Raw genomic sequence first — 21,347 nt, forward strand, 5'->3', positions numbered from 1 at the left:
AGTTATTAGGGAGCTTAAGATCCGACGACGGCAGACATCTGGGACGGCCGACTTGGTCGAGGGGGCTTGGGGAGAGGTCGCCGTTGCAATGGCGCGAAAAATAGCCTTAAGATAACGCGCGAGACGGCGGCTGTAGTAGCTTTCCTCCGCGAAGTTAATTTAGGAAAAGCAATGGCTACCTTTAGAAAGGCTCGTGAATTGTTGATAACAAGTTTTGATGATGGTGACATTTCAGAAGATGAATTTTTACTGTTGTACGATGCCAACACTTCAAAGAATCTCGATTGTCCCTACCAGAATTACAAACATTTTGACCTGGAAGGACTCGACGAAAGTGAGTGCTTGGCAGAGTTTCGTTTCCGAAAGAGGGATATACCTGTTCTCGCAGACGTAATGGGGCTGCCTGATTCGTATACATGTGAACAAGGGACTGTATGTGATGGAATTGAAGGCCTTTGTCTTTTGTTGAGAAGACTAGCGTACCCTTGTAGGTACAGTGACCTAATCCATCGTTTTGGCCGCCCAGTATCAGAGATTTGTATAATCACTAATCATGTACTGGAAACTGTGTACGGCTTACATCATCACTGTCTGACAGCATGGAACCACACCTCAATAAGATGTAGCAGTGTACGTCTGCAGCCTGCCAATAAACTACTGTTTAAAATTTTGGTATTTATTCTGTAGTATTTCTAGTCAGGTCAACTGATGTATAACGACAACTATAATTAATTTCAAAAGGGTTCCGAATCTATTTCAGGGGGTACAAGGTATAACAACACCAGGGAGAGAGCTGAGGAGTAAGCGGACCTTCCCAACAAAATGCTCAGAAAATGCTCCAAATTGCAACAGACCCCCCCCCCCTCCGACCCCTAATATCAATCCTCTTTAATATTACAAAAACGTAGTCAAAAGGCCTCAAAATTTAAACAAAAAATAGGGTAGAACCTCTACAACGGGATTTAACGCATTCCTGTTACTCAATGTTTTTCTAAAAGCCTCAAAATGATTTGCGACTGCTGTTGTTGCATGGCAGCAAACATCTGCTGAAACTGTTGCATTTGATTTTGTTGCTGCTGGACTTGCTGGGCCATCATTTGCATCAATTCTTGATGTTGCTTTTGAGACTCATCTTGCTTTCTTCTCTTCACGTCCAGGCGCTGCATCTGCAATTTCAACTCTTCAGCTTTCCATTTCTGATCCATATCATTTTTCTCACGTAGATATGCCACTGTGTCCCCACCACTCTTCCTTGTGACTTTTCGCTTAGGTTGTGCATTCTCTACGTCCTCGACTTCATCACCATCCTTCCTTTTCTGTGTTGAACGCATGCTCTCCATTGCTCTATTCCGCATCTCGCCAGCTTTGACATTATCCTCCTTTTTCTGGTCAACTTCCAGACTGTTTTCAGTATCAGCCTCCTTTTCCAGTATTTCCTCTAAAGCTTTCTCGACGTCACTCATGTCAGTGTGAATTCCGCAGACCTCTTTCTCTTCTTTTAACTTTTTCTTTAATTTTTCAATGAGTAGCGTGTAACGCTCTCTCACCGAGCGCTTATTAACTTTAAATCTTGGAATTTTCAAGGAGTTGAGACTTCTGGCAATTTTTTCCCAAATCTGCCCTCTTGCGATACTTCCCTTTTTAGTTTTGAAGGGCTCTAGAGCCAGAATTTCTTGACAGAGAGAGTGGTCATGGTCATCTGTCCACTCCATGTTGGATCTATATTTTGAGAAAATATAACTTATGTTTAAAAAATCCTGGTGAGTCTGCTAACTAAGCTTCAATTTCAACCACTTAGTTCAGTTCAGAACTCTCTAAAATAAATCAGAGCATTCTTATGTATGTCGTGGTTCAAATTTTTCTTTGGTCTAAAAATGCCCAAACCACGTTAATTTTTTGTTTTCCTCTGTCTTTTGTAATAGATGCGAGACAAAGGACGACCCGAATAAAAACTGGTTTGAAACTTTTAAACACAAGAAAATTTGAATCATAACATGGAAAACAGCATAATACAGGTATAATCTTATCTTGATGATAAATGTTTAACCAATTTCCAGCAGCAAACTATTAGTTTCACGCCGAATCAAAGACGTTTTTTATGGCTAGAAAAACATTACGGAAACTATTGATTATGAAAATTTTCTCAGATAAGCCTTGTTGTTAAACTCGAGAAAAGACAAATGGAATAATATCATGCCCATAAATTAAAGCCAGAACAAGTTTACAAATTTTTCATTGAAATAAAGAGAAATAGGGAAATTGTAAAACTTACTGGGTTGCTTTCTTTGTTGACATCGACCCAGTGCTAGTGATGAACTGTTAATGAGAAAGGCAAACGAATAAAGTTAAAAATTTCCTCGAACAAATCGTTTATTTTTTCTTAGCTATTTCACAGACATCCTGTGTTAACAATAAACTGTCAAAATTGCCAACAATTTTCGCCCAAAGTAAGTTAAAATGGCTTTGTTTTGTTAAACTTTACTCACGTTCTAGCCGCGACGGCAAAATAGCTTTCTTCACGTCACAGACAAGGCTGCTACGGCGGGAAACCTCACAACGACGGCAACCGAAAGTAATTCTGGCTGTAACTTCATTTCCGCTTGCCGTCCCAGATGTCTGCCGTCGTAGGATCTTAAGCTCGTTATTGATTTTGCAGCGTGTCGCTAAAGCGCCTTCTACAGGAACCTTCTACGGGCCTCCAACCGACGGTAAATTCTCCGACAAGCTCCAAGCAATCTTGGACGATCTTTGGTTGAAAAGATTATACATAATGATCATGGGTGACTTTAACTCCAATATGAAGACAAGTATGGGGGAGCGCTTGTTAAAAGTGGCCAGAAATTTTGGCTTAGAGAATGTGATTGGAGAACCGAGTAGGATTACGGAATCTTCAAACACAACCATAGACCTAATCTTTACATCTAATAAATCCAAGGTGAAACTTGCAGGTGGTCATGACCCAGGGATTTCTGATCTCCATCTTGAATATGCTTTGGTGAATTTGCGAAGGCAAAAGTCAAGTCCTGTGAATAAAGAAATGACTGATTTCAAGAACCTTAACTCTGACCATCTCAGACAGGTCCTCGATACAGCACCCTGGAGTATTCGTGGAACTTTTGATGATTTGGATTATGTTGCTTGGGCCCGGGAGTATTTGTTTAAAGACATAATGAATGTGCATTTAAAATCCAGTAAAGTAAAGCTTCGCACCAATGGACTGAAGTGGATGAATAGCGATATCATGAAGGAGATGAATAGGATATTTGTCTTGCTAAGAAAAACTCAAAGGAGCCTGAGTGATACAGATGCATGGAAACAGTATAGCAAACAACGTAATCGTGTAACTAAGATCACGAGAGAAGCTAAAGCTGAAGATTGGAAAGTTAAATTTGAAAGTGCAAAGAGCTCAGGTGACTTTTGGAGGGTTTTACGCCGGTGAAATGCAAGGCAAATCAAAAGGCAATGTGAGTGCAATTAAAAATGAGGATGGAATTATTATAATAATTGCTTAAGACAAGGCTGAAAGCTTCAATGGCTTCTTCTCTAAAGTTGGTGAGAGGCTTGCAAATGATATTCTAACAGATAACAGTGCTAATGAACATCAGCACATTTACCAAATTACACCTACTATTGAGCCAGTACAACTTAATATCCACAAGATTAAGAGGGTTATCGATAAAAGAGTTAAGCCTGGAAAATTATGTGGCCCTTACAACATTACCTCAAGAGGACTGAAACTTGGTGGAGATGCTGTAGTAGTTGGCCTGTTTTATGTGATGGAAGTAAGTTTAAAATCCTCAAGTTACCCTCCTCGATGGAAGCTGAGTGAAGCTGTACCCAAAAAGGTACATAGCTCTGAAAGAGGTGACTTTAGGCCTATTCCTCTATTGTTTGTTCCTAGTAAAGTGTACGAAGGAGTAATAGGAGATTCCACTAGGTGCCATTTTAACAAGGGAGGCTTGTCCAGCAAAAGCCAGTGGATTTTTTAAACCGGCAGGTCAACAGAACTCTTAATGCTGCACCTGACTAAAGTTTGGAGACAGAACTGGATAAAAACAAAACTGTGGGGGTACTGTTTATAGACTTTAAAAGGGCATTTGATTCCATTTGTCATAAAACGATGGCCCTCAAACTCCAAGCCTGTGGAATATCAGGGGACCAAAACAATCTGATTGAAAATTACTTATCTGAGAGAAAACAGTTTGTTGAGGTTAAGGGGCAAAGATCTAATAAAGTGACCGTCAAGTTTGGCGTACCCCAGGGACAGTACTTGGCCCCAGGCTTTTTAGTATTTATGTCGATGATCTGCCTGAGGTGTGTAGTTGTGGAAAGATAGAAATTTTTACTGACGACAACTCTATATTGTATAGGCAATTCCATTGATGATGTCAGCCTTAAGATCCAAGCTTTTTTAACTGAAATAGCCAAGTGGTGTAACGGGTATTGTTTAACAGTTCATCCCGATAAAACTGAGGTTATGCCTCTCACCCGTAATGTTTTCATTGGTCCTTTAAGACATAGTTAGTAGAGGGGAACTGGTTATGAAACCCGGAAAACTTCAGAGAAACAACTCTTTATTATGGTTTTTGCGTCGTCACGTGATCACAACCCTGCACACAGATAAACAAAATGGCGTCTCCACGGTAATCAAGGCGTGGGACGTGTTCTATTTACTAGTTTCCTGCTACTTATGTCTGTCCTTTTAATATGTAAAGATAACAAATGTAAAGAAGAATTATGGCTGGAGAGAACTGTGCAGTATTTGGCTGTGGATCTTGCCGAAGGACAAAAGGAATTGGCATTTAGAAGTTGCCATTGGCAAAGGACGAAGCGCATGAAAAATGGAGGGAAGAGTGGCTTAGAGAGATCAAGAAGACAAGGGAAATTGACATGAATTTCAGAGAACTAATAAAGTATGACCGAGACTACACATGTGACAAGCATTTTGCTCCTGAAGATATTGAAATATGTAAGTAAGTATGATAAAATATGTAAGTATGATACGTGTAAGTAAGTTTGATACGTAAATGATATTGAAATATGTGAGTATGATAAAATATGTAAGTATGATACGTATATGTAAGTATGATACGTATAAGTCGTTCGATTTTTGCTTTTTTACCACACTGCAGTGCACGTGTACTCTGATTTTGGTTTGCTTGAACTTAAAATTAGAAAGAATCCCTGCCTTAATAAGGCCTTATTTTTCTACTTATAGTTACCTCTGCGAAAATGACCAAGAAAAAGCCGCGATTTGGTGCATTACCGACATTGAATATGCCCAAAAAGAGTCACGAAACGGAGAAACCAGCGGCAAGACCGGCTCGATCAGTGCCTTTGAACGACTTGAGTATCAGTACATGTAGCAGCAGAAGTAAAAGTGTGTACTACAAGACATTCAGTGAACTTTGTCAAAAAATGAAGTCTTTAAAAAGTTTGAATGAATGGAGCTACAAGACATTTTCTGATGGACTTGTTTTTCGTAAAGAACTAGAGCAATTTCTTCTGCCAAAACTAGAGATTTGCATTGACAATAGTCTTGGGTTACGGTGAAAATGTTTGGGTCATTTCTTGTGGATGTCCATGAACTGTACTTGAAATACCGTCGTTCAATGCAAAATGTAACACTGTCTATGCTTGTTAAAGAGTTGGAAGCATATACAGTCTGTGATGGAGTGAATCCTTCTGAGATGACAAGTAAACTTTACCATCATGTCGTTCCATTGGATCCAGATTTGGATTTGAATAATAATGAGCAGTTCCCACACAAGGGTTATTGGAGAGCGAAGGACTGTTTGCTTGTTTGTGATAACTCTGTATGTGAATCTTGTCAAGAATACTTATTCTCTACAAGTAGTTGTCGAAAGGCCAAGGAACGACGGCAGTCAAGACCTGCTCATGTTAATGCTCCAATATCTGAGACTGACCCAGAAAGAATCAAACTCACTCTGCAGGGGCAACGATTGAGATGTGCAGAACTTGAGAGACAGCTGAATGAGATACGTGTAGAACTTGAGAAAACTAACATTGAAGTAGATCATGAATTAAGTAATGACTTTTCCAAGATTCTTAATTCAGCTAATGATGCAGAAATTACCTCATTCATGAAACTCTTTTGGGAGCAGCAAAAGAAATTATTTTCTAGTAGCTCCAAAGGTGTAAGGTATCATCCCATGATTATTCGTTTCTGCCTATCCCTTGCAGCAAAGTCGCCGTCATGCTACGAAGAACTGCGTAACAGTAAAGTGTTGATACTTCCTAGCCAAAGACGTCTAAAAGGATTACCGAAATCCTATCAGGCCTCAAAGGGGATTTAATGACAAAGTTATGGAGGAACTTAAATCTGTCACAAATTCATATTTTGATGTTCAAAGATATGTTGTACTTTTATTCGATGAAATTAAAGTGCAGTCCAACCTTGTTCTAGACAAGGGTACGGGAGAACTGATTTGATTTACCGATCTTGGTGATCTTGACTTGAACTTTGCTTTATTTCAAAAATTAAAATGTGTTAACCCTTTAACCCCTAAATGTGACTGGCATCCACTTTCTCCTTTTGATATCTCTGCTTAAATCAAACACAAGGGTTATGAGAATATAGGAAAAGATCAACAAGTTAAAGATGTCTTGATTGTTAAATAAATTCTCTTCATCAGTATATTAGAAATATATGGAGAACGGTATAAAGAATATGCTTATTGATCTCAGGATTTAAGGGGTAATGAAAAAAATGTAAAGAATTACATCAATGATGATGCCTTTTTTTAAATTTTTGTATAATTACATGAGTGATTATGATAATTCTAGTGTACTTTGTCCAATGCTGTACATTTGACCAAAGGGTGACATGCTGTTTTTTTTATCTTTTCTTTTCATTATTTTTATTGATATTTACTAATATGTAATATTATACAGGAAAATTATTCACCTCAGGCTCACTGATTATCAAAATGTTTAACTTCACCTTCAGCAAATAATTGTGAATTGTCATCCCTTGCATTTTCTACTATTTTTAAAACAATCATTGATAGTTCTATTTCTAAATGGTAGGTTCCAGTGGTTAACAGGATTTCTTGAATATCTGAGAAAGTGGAAGTACAGCACAGAGCAAAGACCTGGCAATTTCACCCAAAATGCAAAATCAAAAATGTTCATATCATGGCAAACCCAGGAAGGCTTCCAAATTACTGTCAATGCAGTGATTGACATTTGCAAATTTCTGCTACAAGAAGGCATGGAGTATGTCCTGACAGAACGTTTCTGCCAGGACCCAGCTGAGGAATACTTTGGTAGCCAAAGAAAATTGGGGCGAAGAAATGACAACCCAGACATCCGCACATTTGGATACAGTGACAATACCATTCGTGTCCAAAGGACAATATCTTGTCAAAGTGGAAACACTCGAGGAAGACAAGATAAACGCAGGGCATGGGAGCAAGTAACCAACGATCAGTTACCATGTAAAAAGAAAAGGAATTAATATTTTCAAATATGATGTAAAGTTAAATTTGTTGTGTTCAAAAGTAGAATGAGCATTTGTGTTAAATTTTTAGAAAATGTGGGGCCCAGTTCCTGAAAAGCCGATTAGTGCTAATCCAGGATAAAAGTTAACCAGCTGAAAATCTGGCTTAACCCTGAGTTAAACTTAACCATCTTTCGAAGAACCGGGGCCAGGAGATTAATTAACACACTTATGAACAAGTACAGTTATTCCCTCTTAAGACTTTGTAAATTCCATGTTTTTTAATTTGCGTGTAGTTTGTTATGACCACCAATGAACTTTGGTTGAAATGTTTTAAAAATTGTTACGTGCAAGTATGTAAGATAAGTAAGATATGAGGTTAAGATAATTCAATGCAGACAATAATAAGTCAACATAGAAAATGACAGGAACACATTATGAACATTTCTGTGATTTAAAAAAAAAAGCTTTGGTAAGAAATGTTACGAACTGTGCTGAAATATTCTTTAATTATTTTATCATTTTTTCACTTTAATAAAAACAATGATAGTGGAGGCATGATACTGAGGGACGTTCGCACTAATTGTTTCTGCGCATCTTTACTGCGCACGCAGGAGGAGGAACCTCACGAGTTGACTAAATTCTCTTAATAGGTCAATTTAAACCATATTTGGCAGAGAACATTTCCCTTCAAAGCTCTTATTGCAATGTAGAAAAAGATAAATTACATTTTTATTAAAATAAATATGCTAAAAACAGTCTCGTTTTCACAACTACTATACACCAAAATGGCAACAATTGTTATTATTCTTTTATATGCATATTAATTAGCCCTCTTGGCCGCGACCACATAATTATGCAGAATTCAAAGGAATATTTAACCTAAAACGAGACAAGGGCCAATTAACATTGACCCAAAAGAATAGCGAAATTGTCGCCATTTTGGAATAAAGTTTAGCAAACATAACTATGGGCAAAATTAGGAAAAATTGTACAATCTTTAGTATAAATAATGCAGTCTTTTCTTATAACTCCTGTCTTTCCTCTTCATTTCCTTTTCAACTTCTACTTATTTCCTTTCGTAGAGACTTGCTCTTCCTTTGTTTTGCCTTGATATTATATTGCTGAACAATATCTTTAGCATAGGAGAATGACCTTGCTCTGATATATAAGCTTATAATGTTGTGCAAAACATCTTTTTGGACATGACTGTATGAGGCACAGTCTGCTTCGGATACAATTAGTTGATAGTTGGCCAAGACATCACTGTCTGTGGTTGAGTTTCTGGTAATTCCAACAATGTCAACTCTCTCTAAACCAGCTTTTGAAGTTGATTGCCTGAAATATTTATCAGTCTTCAAAAAGATCTTAAAATCTGGCAATGTAACTGTCCAGAGCCCCCCTCTGTTCAAGCTTGAAATCAGTTCCTGTTTCTGTGTGTTCAAGTTCATGCTATCCAGTTTTCCAGCCTTAAGGATGGTCATCGCTTGTTGGCTTTTAATAGAGTTAACTTTACAATATTTCTTGTGCAAGTCTTGCCATACATAACCGCTCACATATTGTAGCCCAGCCTTTTGTTTGTTTGTCAATTCGTGGATGGGCTCCTTGCTTACAGAAGATAACTTCTGCTTTTTTGAGTTTGCTATCATAGTGTCTGCCACCTTGGTTGCCAACAATGTTGCTGCATTTCGTGTGAGTCCTTTGAAGTACTTGGTGGCATTCAATGCAACAGTTCCATAAAAATTAGAATAAAACTTTTCAACATCTCCTTTCTTCCTTAGTGATTCATAGATTGTTTTGAGATAAAAGAATTCATCAGATCTTTCCTCTAATTCAAATATCAATACAGTTAGCTCATTCTTAATACTTAAATTGAACACCATCCTTTCTTTAATACTCTGTACAGCACTGTTCACCATCTCGGCGAGAAGGCTGGTTGTGAACAGTGTAGCGGACTCACTTTCGGTGTTCCCATGTTTTGCGGTCCTGTGTCTCTCATATCCACCTTTGGTTTTGTAGCTTTTCCCACATTCACAAACGATATGATAAGTCTGGGCCTAAAAAGGGGGATAATAATGAACACACTGAATACATAGCATATAATGTAGAAAGTTCAAATTAGCAAAGTCTAGGCAAGAAATTGTTCTTTTTGGTCATTTTTCTTTGTTTTTGAATTCAATTTACTTTTTAAATAATTGATAAATGTACTGAGATAAAAATTCTGCAAAAAGCCTACACATTTCATGCTATTTTTACTGGCTGTATAAATGCAAAATACAAGAAAGTAGTGACTGTTTACAGAAACATTTTGAACACTTTCGAGTGTATTTGTCGATAATTCGAGTCAAAAATAAAATCTTCAACACTTACCAGGTTCACTGCTTCCGTGAAGTCATCTTGTATTCTCTCATCTTCTTCTAAAACATCCAAAATAGCTTCTAAATCATCACCAAACATGAACAGCCCGTCTGTCTCGTCCGCCATATTGCTTTATGATGTGCAGGGTCACGATCATGTGATGGACCCGTTCAACCTCAAAAGCGAAGCAATAGGCCGGCCTTTTGAAGTTTGCCGGGTTTCATAACCAGTTCCCCTCTACTAACTATGTTTAAGACTAGTCAAACTGGGTGGTCATGCCATTAACTTTGTCAACAAGTCATACTGTCTTTGGTTTATGATTGACAATAAGTTAAGCTAATGACAACCACATCAAAGATCTATCAATATCTATGGCCAAGAAGGTAAAGCAACTGCGCAGGTTTAAAAGCCTTCCCTCTCATATCTTGGAGTCCATATATTTTAAGGGAATTTTACCAAGCATCACTTATGGAATTTGTATATGGGGTAAGCAAAATTAGGTGTTTTAGAGAAAATTCACCTGAGTGCTGCCAAGCTTATCTTCAAAAAACATGGAGGTACTAAGTCCCAATCAGTGATACCATCTTCTTGGAAATCGATAAGTTGTTTCTATAAGATGAGCAGGTTGTAACAGTTATTAGGAAAAGTCCAAATATACGAAATATGAGGGACAATTTAAAACTAACTCTGGAGATACCAAACTCCAATGTTGGAAGACTGTCTTTTAGACATAGGTCTGCAAAAGCGTGGAATTCCTTGCCTCATTCAGTTAAGAACATAGAGGATAATAAGAGATTTAAGAACAAACTCCGTTCTCTTTCAACAATTATTGAAAAGATATCTCTTAATGAAACTGCTCTAGTTGGCAACAAGGATTTGGTAAATTGTAAATATTTTTAGGAATTTTATCTTACCACCTGTATTGAAATTTATGCCAGGATTATAAACCAGTTTGAATCACTACTCATATTTTAATTTACGCTAGAATTTTTCTACTTTTTTGTAATTATAGTAAGAAGTAGAAACTCTTTTTAGAGACATGTTTCGGCATGCTTATGCCATCTTCAATCAATGAGTAACTGAACGTGAGTAATTGTATAACAGACAAGTAGATGAATAAAATATTCACCGTATGATGTAATACAAAATCGGGTACTAATTACAGCAAGACAACAAACACGAAATTAAAGGTGTGAACTAAAATGCTAGAAAAGTGTTATAATACTGTAACTGTTTGTTAAGTTCAGGTTTGATCTTATTCATATAAAAAGCTTCTTTGAGTTTTAAATCAATTGAGTTGTTGGCAGAATCCAGAATACTAAAGCAAGAAAGGGAGTATTTGTTCTTACAAGGAGATGTGTTAAAAGGCTTAAAAAATATGTGAGTTTTTATCGCTTTCCGTGTGCTCCTTTATCCTAGTAGAGAAGTGGCGACTAGTTTCGCCAATATAACGGGAATTACATCCCGCATAACAAAACTGATAAACTACCATGGATTTTAGAGCATCAGGAGTACGATCTTTAACACTGAACATGTTTTTAATTTTGAAAGAAGTGAAAACTAGTTTGATATTTAGGTCCGATTTACAACAGCGCTTAGTGAGTTGTCGGAGTTTAAGGTTCGCTATTTTAGAATAATAGCCGACAAAAGGGAGTTTAAGTAACGTGTATTATTGTCATCAATGTTCCGGCTATTTTGAGAGGAGGACCCGTCAAGATACCGCTTGAAAGTTCTTTCAAAAAAATGCGAAGGAAAAGAATTACGTTTCAAAGTGTCGGAAAGTTTCTTAAGATCGTTTTGAAGACCGGAAGAGGTGTTGTTGATTTTGTAGATACGGTCAATAAGAGTTTGGATAAGGCCAATTTTGTAGCATGATGGAATAAAACTGAACAAATTTGTTAGGAGACCAGTGTAGGTTTTTTTTGTGATAAACTGAAAAAACACAATCATTCGAAGAGTTGTCGATAAATATATCAAGAAAGGAGAGTTTAGCATCATGCTCTTTTTCAAAAGTGAATTTTAAGTTGGGGTGCCGTGAATTAATAGAATCAAAAAATGCCATCGCATCCTGTTCATTGTGGAAGACACAAAAGGTGTCGTCAACATAACGCCTATAAAGTAAAAGGCTAGTCGAATGGTTAAAATTATTTAGCCGTGTTTCCTCGTGGAAACCAAGAAAAATATTAGCTAGGATGGGTGCTAACGGAGAACCCATCTATTTAATTACTTTAATTAAATAGAAGTTAGATTTGTCGCAGGTACACATCAGCTTAATGCTGCCTGTAACCAACCTGCGTTACCAAATAAATTATGTATGTATGTATGTATGTATGTATCAACTATTGTGTTTTCACACTTGTGTTCTTTTCCCTTGCGTATTAAGGCTCTAGCAGAATCCTTTTTCAATTTATTGATCTTGCAGCATGCCGCTAAAGTGCCTTTTGTAAGATTTGTTTTGGAAAACAGTATTTAATACAAAGCCTTTGTTACTATCTCCTATTGTTTTTTCTCACTTAAGTTCCTTTTCCTTGAGTCTTTAGCCTCTCGCAGAATTCTTCAGTTTCGATTTATTGATCTTGCAGCGTGCCGCTAAAGTGCCTTTTGTAAGATTAATTTGTGTTGGAAAACCGTATTTTTAAGACACAAAGCCTTTGTTACTATCACCTATTGTGTTTTCTCACTCTAGTTCTTTTTCCTTGAGTCTTTAGGCTCTGGCAGAATCCTTTTTTAATTTATTGATTTTGCCGCTAAAGATGACAGTAATTTTGAATAAACAAATCTTTGAAATAGGTCCAACTGCAAACTTCCTAGAATTCCAAAGATGATGTGGTTCGCACCATACGAAAAAAAGAAGAAAGAAAGAACAAGAAAACAACAAGATCAATGAAAGTTGTTATGAGTTAAAGAAAAAAATATAGTCTGCCTTTCGTAAACATTCCATCTTTGTTCAAGAAAAAACTAAAAGAAAAATTGACTAGCTGAAAGTAGCCCGGCATCGAAACTGGATTTGTGGGCGGTCACTTACACCTCGCCTTTTTTTTTCCCACAGTTTAGGTATATTTGAGTGATTCAGCTTTCTTTTAGCTTTCGTTCATCTTTCTTTCCTTCGTCTATCTTAAACACAGTCCATTTCATTTCATAGTTTAACACCTGAACGAAGTCGTGAAGCTTTATTTCAAGCTATCACTAATATTATTTCTTTCGTGGCACAGATTAAAAACAACGCTAGGGTTTAGCTTGAATAGTATTTGTTAGTATAACCTAATGTATTTGCAGATCTGTGTTCTTTTCTCCTAAGTCTTTAGGTTATAGCAGCATCCTTTTCCGAGGTATTGATTTTGCAGCGTGTCGCTAAGTGCCTTTTGCAATTGTAAGATTTGTTTTTGAAAACAGTATTTTTTAAAACAAAAAATGTTCAGTTGATCGCGTTGTCTAGTATTTCTAGTGTGAATTTGTGAACGCATAGTAAATTTCTCGGTTAAGTAGTCAGGCACAAGTTTATTAATACATTTGTATATCATCACTGCATCGTTCAAGTAAATTCTGTCATTAACAAGCAGCCAGTTTAGCGATTTGGTAACTTGTGAGATGCGATCGAGCTTTTTAAGGCGAAGAACAACACGGGCGGAAAATTTCTGTACTAACTGAAGTTTGTTGATGTTATGTTTACTACTATTAGACCAAACAGTTGAGCAATGATATAACTTACTAAAAACGAAGGAATTTATAAGGAGAAGTATTGTTTTCTTATCTAACAAGTGTTTTATTCTATTGATTTGTACGTTTTTATGTAAGCAAGTAAAGGCTGTTTTAGTAATGTGTTCGTTGTAAGTTAGTGATTGGTCAATATAAATGCCAAGATCTTTAGCAACAGTGGAGGGTGTAATTTCTTTTCCAAGCATCCGAATAGATGCTGTGGGCAAGTTATTGAGAAGTTGAGGCAAACCGATAATTAACACTTTAGTCTTATCAGGATTTATCCATAAAGAATTTTGGCAACGCCATCTGGAGACTTGTTCCAGGTCCGCATTTAGATTATGAATTGCGGTGGACATATCGGAACAGGGAAAGGACAGGTATAGTTTAGCATTATCAACGTAACAGGCCGATTTTCAGTGAGAAGAGATAGACAATAGGTAATTTACATAAATAGTAAACAGGACTGGGCCCAATATTGATCCCTGAGGAACTCCATACTTCATAGGAAGTGCATCAGTGGTAGCATCATGGGATGCGTACTTTTTGACTGCGGCCAACAAGGTAGCTATGGAACCAGTCATGACTTGCAGGATGTAACACCGCGAGCCCGTAGTTTCTGCAGTAGAATATCATGTCTAATGCTGTCAAAGGCCTTTGACAAATCGAGTAAAACTAGAGCTGAGATCTTTTCATCATCGATTGCCTGCAAGAGGTCGTCAGTAACACGTAGAAGGGCAGTCTCAGTTGAGTGAAACTTTCGGTTACCACTTTGAGTTTTAGCCAATAACTTATTTGTCTATAGGCCAATCGTTAAGATACCTTTGAAAGGATAGGGAGAAGCGAAATAGGTCGATTATTGTACGGATCTTCAGAATCACCTGACTGGGCATCTATCAAACGCCGCTTAATTACAAACTTGCTGGAGCTGCATTTAAACTAAGACTTTCATCAAGCTTAATAGAAGTAAATATAATGATAAAATTGGTTCGTTATAAAATGGCCTAAATGATTTTATTTGTCCATAGTCTGCGCATCTATAAAAAGGGGTTAAACCTATTTTTTAAAAAGGAAAAATGACGAATTCCTATTTTTTTTCGCAGAAACACGTATACAACAGCTGGCATTACGAAGCCTTGCTAAACTACTATATAACAATGTCTATAACATAGCTTGCAAATTCGTGCAATCAGATTCAATAGCGCGAGCGTGCTTCAATTTTCCATTGTGCACGCTGGTGACGTCAGCAAACAAATGCCTCGTGAAAAAGATTTTTTCTCGCGAGTGACTTCACCAATTTTCATTAAAAAACGGGAGAAACTTCCGCAAAAAAGTTAAACTAGACATGGTAACAAGCGAACAAGCCGATGAAGATATGCCTACTTTTTCTTTGGGAATGGATTTTTTAACTCCCGAGAAAGAACCCAGAGAAAGAAAACAAAAAAATCAACGGCTTCATCTCGTTTCGAAACTCTAACTTCATTTCCACGCATGAATTCACTTGTCAGTTTTTGATCAATCTGAGACAAGATCATTGAAGCATGGCGAAATACTTTTCCGAAACAAAGTAAACAACGCATTGAAGCGTAAGAGAGGGACTTTTTGCCCTTTATGCATAAACTACAGCGTTAAAAATGTTATAAAACAATTGGTTCATACGTCAGCTGTGCGTTCATCGAGATATGAAGCACTTGGGAAGTTTGGAGAGCACTCCTGGTTAGCTCAATTGGTTAGAGCTCCGGATTGTGTTGTGCGGGAGGTCGAGGGTTCGAGCCCCGGCCGGACCAATACTCATGGTCTTAAAATAAGTGATGACGATTTGCTACCTTTCTATAATATCAAGATATTGATAGATATTCTAGTCTTCTCGGATAAGGACTAATAAACCGTAGGCCCCGTCTCCTGCAGGGTTAGGGGTAGGAGACGTTAGTTTCCCACGCACGAGATTACTGTGTGGTGGATGTCCTCCCCTGGGGTGGGATGGGAGGGAAGGTGAGATCGTTACATGAACTGAAGCGGCTGCCAGAGGTGCCTGATAATGCTGACGTCCGATCTCAACCTTATCATTGTAACTAGACACGTTTGTTGTTTAGATTGCTTAAGACTTTCTCTCTTCTTTCTTTCCTGAAGAAGCTAGAGTTGCTCTCGGCTACGCCTCGAGCAACTCTTACGCATCTTTCGTGCTATCCAAACTTCCCGCGTGCTTCATATCTCGATGAACGCACGCTGACGTATGAACCAATTGTTAATTAGTTGGATGCGCTTGTAATATCTTGCTGTTTATCATGAAATTTCTTCTCCACTATTTTCTGCTCCCTTTATAGAATAAAGACTTAACAAAGGAGGAATTATTATTATTATTATTATTATTATTATTATTATTATTATTTCATTATGTTTTTCTTTTAATCTGAAGAATGAAAAGTTCTCCTTTGCAAACCCTTAACTTTTTTATCCATTCAAATTTAAATACACACCAACTCAATTGGGGGTAACTGGGTCTTTATTGCCCAAGACCATACGCGATGCTCCCCATGATAGGGAGGTAAATAGAAGAAAAAAAAAATTTACAGATTGCACTAATTACAAACAACGTTAATCGCTCGCTGATCGCAAAGAGAATGCTGACAAATATGCCAACTGTTCGATTATACCCGCCGGGCGTGGCGTAGAATTTCCGCTGCGGTATTTAATTGTGATAAACAAGTCTATCACCCACTAAAAAAAAAATACCTCGACTCCGACTCAATAGGCGAACTTTCTATTATTCTATAAAAGGTCTAACGAATGAATTTGATAGATTTGCTAGTCACAAAATGGCTTTTAAGCCACTATCTTCCTTTTGAATATTCCTTTGCACGTTTGTGAGGTATTCAAAGATGTAAATTGATTAAGGAGGAACAAGTTGTGGGTAAACCAACTTTATACTTTAAGCTTACGGCCCGACACAATATACGCCATTTTGGATTATGCTGAAAGTAATTCCACATACTCTTAGGCAGAAATTTTCCCCATCATCACTCACGAATTTCATGACTAGAGTAAACCAAAGAGGGAAGGCAGGAGATAACGCGTTTATTCCAAGGTTTAAAGCTTAAATTAATTATCTATCTGATCCGAAAATGGAGTGAGTATACTACTAATATAGCACATTCCCTACTGCATTGAACAGAGGTAGGTCAAGGTTGTATAAAAACGCTAAAAGGTATTGTTCCAGAATATCTGTATTAAAATGCAAAGCAGAAAACTTGAGTGTCCTGCTCTGTAAGAGAAATAAGGTTTAACATTATAGCGACTATTTGACATTCAACCTATAATCAAATAGAAAATAAAACAGTTATCATGATTATCCGATATTAACAATGATCATAGCAATAAAATTGTTTGGTAATTTGTAGGGGCTAGCTCAAAAACCTCATTGTTCCTCTTTCCTCAGTTAGTAATACTACTCATACCTGTATATTAAAGATGAACCATAGCCTCCATTTGCCGCGAAAATATGCAAGGGGAACAAGGAGCCTCGTGGAAGAGATAACTTCAAAGACAAATATACGAACACATTTTCGCACGAAATGGAGGTTATTGTGTATGTTATCCCTCAAATATACTTCAACACACTTTGTGCGTTTATGGTTCCTAATCCTATCATGTTTTTATTTCAGTTCGCCTTAGATTCGCATAAGGTAAGCTCAGCCGGGTCCCAGTTTTTATTTTTGTCGGCTATTAATTTCCTTTTCGAGAGAACTTTTTTACAAACAGACGAGCGGAAAACTGTGCTTTGCACATAGATTTGTTGTTTTCAGAGCTGCGGGAGCTCTTCTTTGTTTTATTTCCCATCGCGAGAAAAAACCTGCCATTAGGAGAGAAAAGGTTTTGCATTTTGAAATCTTTTGCATGGGTAAAATACCTCTTTATTTTGGTGCTGGAAACCTATCGCAGAGCACCAATATTTCTTCGTAAACTCTTGCAACATTTTTTTAAAAATTCGTGATCAGGAAACGACAAATTCAGTATTAATAAAAAAACATTTACACACATTTCAGTTTAATTCGGTTGTATATCGTCTTATTTGTTCTAGAAAAGTTCATTTCCAGCAAGAACTGCGAAGGGGAAAGTGATATTAGTGACGATAATGGGATCCACTTTCAAAAACCTTGGCTTTCCCTTGATGGTTAAAGATTTGGATCCGAACTTACTTTCTGAAATATTTAATTTTACAGTGTTATGATACTTTCGTCACTGGATGATGACAACTCAAAATGAATTACTTATAAATCAATTATCCAATTGTAAAACGTATAGCAATAATTCTCACTGTAAATATGAGTAACACTAAAGTCACTTTGTGATCCAATTGTGTTGCATATCATGGGACAAAAAGCAAATGATGAACACAGATGGAAACGGAATGAATGACACAAGACTCAGTTAGAACAGTTCACTAATAATCTGAACCGAAAGTGAGGTTCTTGAACCAGCACTTTTGTTTTTAAGAGCTTTGACATCTGCCCTTGACCATGAGGAACCATGAGCACAATTTTTTATTCCTCTTTTTTGTTAATGATTTATTTATTTATTTATTTAATTTTTGTGATCTGCGGTATTCCTTTGTAGCTACTAACGCTAAATGGTTCAGTTCTCTTTTTTTTTCGTTCAACAATCGCTGTCCTGGTAAGAATCTTTTTGCTAAAATGAATATTTCTATACTTGAAGAAATATATTTGCACAGTGATAATTATTCTTTTCATTATCCAACTACACTCCATAGAGTACAAATAAGGCTATAGACGAGTACAGGTATCACTCGGTATTTTTACTCCAGAAAACCGGATAGACAGGTTTTCTCGCATCGCCCAAGCGAAGAATTGAATTGAAGTTACGAAAAAAAAAATAGCGGACAATTTGAATCATGTTTCTGAAAACGAAGAGTCGGAATAGCTGACAAATATAGACACAAGTCTATTGGATAAATCGAACGAAGAAAAACAACTAGACGACCAGTGAATTTCTTCACTTATTGAAGGAAATAGAAACAGCAACACGACGACGCGCCAATTCCGTACCGCTTCGCATACTACTGTCACGCACTCCTCGTAGATAAATAACCGTGAAGTTCGCCCGCACTGAAACAACAATTTGGCGTGTTGGATAATAAATAACATATTAGGTCTTTTTTTTATGTAATATCGCACAAAAATACGGCACAACTCGTAAAAATACTTAGCGATACTACACAGCAAAACGTCTAATAAGAGATATTTATTTCACTGACTTGAACTCCACCATAGCAAATAGTTTTTATTTTGATTGTGACGTGTTTATGCTTAGTCTACCATAATTATTTAGGGGCGAAGACGCTTGGATGGCCCCAATATCGATAAAGTTCGGCCAAAAGTTTACTTACCGTGGCGTAGTTTGTCAAACATCTTGAGGCTGATAGTTTTACGACCAATCCAAGCGAAAACAATTTAGACGATACTTCAAAGATAAGACGCCGATTGTAGCAACACATCAGTTTAATGAAAATAGGAGTTAGCTACAATTGCTTTTTTCAGCTTACAAAAAAGCGTTAAGTAAGGCGACGCTACTGTGTTGAACTAATTTTGCTGAAACTGAGCGATTTAAAGAACTCGTTTTGAATAGAATGATTAGCAAAGGAGTAATTACTTCCGCTCTTAAAAAAATCAATTTTATTCAAACGAGTATGGTAAAAAGACCAGAAGCGGTTTCAGTTTTCACTGTTTTCAGCAACCTCTGCAAACGACAGGTATTGTACGTACTAAAATACCAACCTGTAACCAATAGAACCAGAGTGTACTTTAGCTTTTCCACTCTTTTACCAGTGAAAGAAAATGTATATAAAATGATTTGGGAATAATTGGTCAACATTTCACCCGTTTGTTACTTCAATTTTGTGTAAACCTAACTCCGAGTGCTAATATCTTATGAGAAAACGGCTATAACAGGTACACTTGCTTATACGTTGAAGTCTAAGATGGAGGCAAGGACAACTAAAAATTCAGAATTTGGTTTCAATTCGTAGTTCTTTCAGTCATTGTCATTTCAGTCATATTTGGGGGTTTCTGCCGACCCCTTTACTGGACTGCTTTGTCGCAAAGAGATGTCTCCAAGGTGAAGCAAACGTGATTTACGGACTTAAGCCAACAAATTCGAGTTTTATTGTACCAAAATGTACCCCATGGCTTTAATACTTTTCCTCCCTTTGTCTGAACTATCATCCGTTGCCTCGTTTCCGCAGGATTTTGCATCATTAGGGTGACCTCCTGTGCCAAAGCCTATAAAAGAGTTGCAAGATTGACAGTCTTTCTCGTTATTGCTAACAATACCAATTCTGGTTTTAGAACGATTCATCCAACTACTAAAGGCATTGAACCCTTCCATGTTGCAGTGTTTCTGTAAAGAGGCGTCGCTACCAACCAACTCTTTCCACTTGTCGCGACCCAGTGAAGTGTTGCGGTAATGGCCATCAGCGATCAGTGAGTGCAGAGAGTCGGCTTGCTTGTTGATGGCAATGAACCTGAGCTTTTGGTCGATCTTCATACCGAGACAAATCTTGGTAAAAGATGTGTTCCAATAGGTGGGTAGTTTTGATTCCTCTTTGTCAAACCCAGTCTTTCCACCGGGAAGGTTGAATTCTTCGAAATTGCTCCAATAATTTGCGTCGTAATGGAAGGTGGACTGAAAAGAAACACAATTTAATTATGTATTTTCTCCGAATTGACGGATATTTGCCGTCTAAACCCTGTCGCGTATCAGCATTCATTAATTCCTTACTCTTTGTTCAGCCGTAGGATGTCGTACAGTTTCGCTTAGTGGATGGATGATGATAGACGTCGCTATCGTTTAAAGAAATTGGAATCCTTATGTTATAAAACAACAACAAAACAAAACAAAACAAACAAACAATGAAAGGGTTTTTGGTCGTGTCAAGGCGACCAAGTATGGTCGCCACAGTCCATTGGCCTACTAAAGCGAGTTGAAAACGTGCAGCGTCGTGCAACAAAACTAATTTTGAAGCTCCCTTTCCGTTGCGGTGTCACCAACAAGACCCGCCTCCAACTAACAAATCTGTTGCCCATCTCATACTGGCATGAATTTTTGGACGTAGTCTTTTTCTACTTAACAATTGGTTCATGCTTTAGCGTGCACTATCGAGTTATGGAGCACGCGGGAAGTTTGGAGAGCGCGAAAGAAGCGTAAGAGTTGCCCGAGGCGATAGCCGAGGGCAACTCTAGCTTCTTGAGTGCTCTCTAAGCTTCCCACGTGCTCCATAACTCGATAGTGCACAGCTAAAAACCAATTGTTTTAGAACATAGCCGGTGGAATTGTGCATCAAATGCGACGCGAAAAACGGACAACAGTATCAGTTGAAGCGAATCGTGACGGCGCTGATTCCAAGTCTCCTTTTCCTTTGTTTTTCTCTTTTTCTGCCTCATTTAAGAACTCTAGCCCATGGGAAAAGGTCGAAACATCGTCTTCGTTTTCGGATTAGCAGGCCGAGTTTCTGTTTGTATCCGTTATTGTCGCGAAATGTATTATTTTTCCCCGCACTAGCAATGGCCGCTTGCGCCAAAAAAAAATTTCTGGCGAAGTCGGATTTGCTGACGCTATCAGCGTGCACTATCGGGAATTTGAGCACGCTTACGTATAATGAATTTGATTGCGCGACTCTGCTAGCTATGTTCTAATTCAATATTACAAAAAGGCTCTGAACCTGTACGACGTGGACGACATTAGAACCTGGAGAACAATCTGTCCTATGTGCAACACAGCGAGGTCTCTCCTATGCCCGCCAACGTGCTGCTTCTAG

At 37.6% G+C, this 21,347-nt stretch overlaps 2 protein-coding genes and 1 pseudogene across 4 annotated transcripts in view; 1 reads left to right on the top strand and 2 right to left on the bottom strand.

Moving 5' to 3' along the window:
• Window positions 1-957: 957 nt before the first annotated feature.
• LOC111342400 (uncharacterized) lies at window positions 958-1,792 on the bottom strand. The gene has a single exon (XM_022949472.2). It carries the CDS (start codon window positions 1,710-1,712, stop codon window positions 981-983), a length of 732 nt encoding a protein of 243 aa, XP_022805207.1. The 5' UTR covers window positions 1,713-1,792; the 3' UTR covers window positions 958-980.
• Window positions 1,793-4,737: 2,945 nt separating this feature from the next.
• Window positions 4,738-7,480, top strand: LOC111342399 (uncharacterized; annotated as a pseudogene). The gene is made up of 4 exons (XR_015988671.1): window positions 4,738-4,969; window positions 5,219-6,240; window positions 6,709-6,718; window positions 7,051-7,480. The product of XR_015988671.1 is annotated as an uncharacterized LOC111342399 (transcript).
• An 11,534-nt stretch (window positions 7,481-19,014) lies between these two features.
• The window catches only part of LOC111342407 (uncharacterized), a 70,956-nt gene continuing 68,623 nt past the window's right edge, over window positions 19,015-21,347 (bottom strand). For both annotated transcript variants that reach the window (XM_088762672.1, XM_022949477.2), the window contains one exon: window positions 19,015-20,215. In XM_088762672.1, the coding sequence (XP_088618798.1) occupies window positions 19,694-20,215 (522 nt within the window). In that variant the 3' untranslated portion in view covers window positions 19,015-19,693. The remainder of the gene's footprint in view (window positions 20,216-21,347) is intronic.

Source organism: Stylophora pistillata, chromosome 6 (genome assembly GCF_964205215.1).
Source record: "Stylophora pistillata chromosome 6, jaStyPist1.2, whole genome shotgun sequence".
NCBI classification, from domain to species: domain Eukaryota; kingdom Metazoa; phylum Cnidaria; class Anthozoa; order Scleractinia; family Pocilloporidae; genus Stylophora; species Stylophora pistillata.

Bases quoted from the DNA above. Each gene is read 5' to 3' on its own strand.
- LOC111342400 (XM_022949472.2), bottom strand. From the start codon at position 1,712: ATGGAGTGGACAGATGACCATGACCACTCTCTCTGTCAAGAAATTCTG.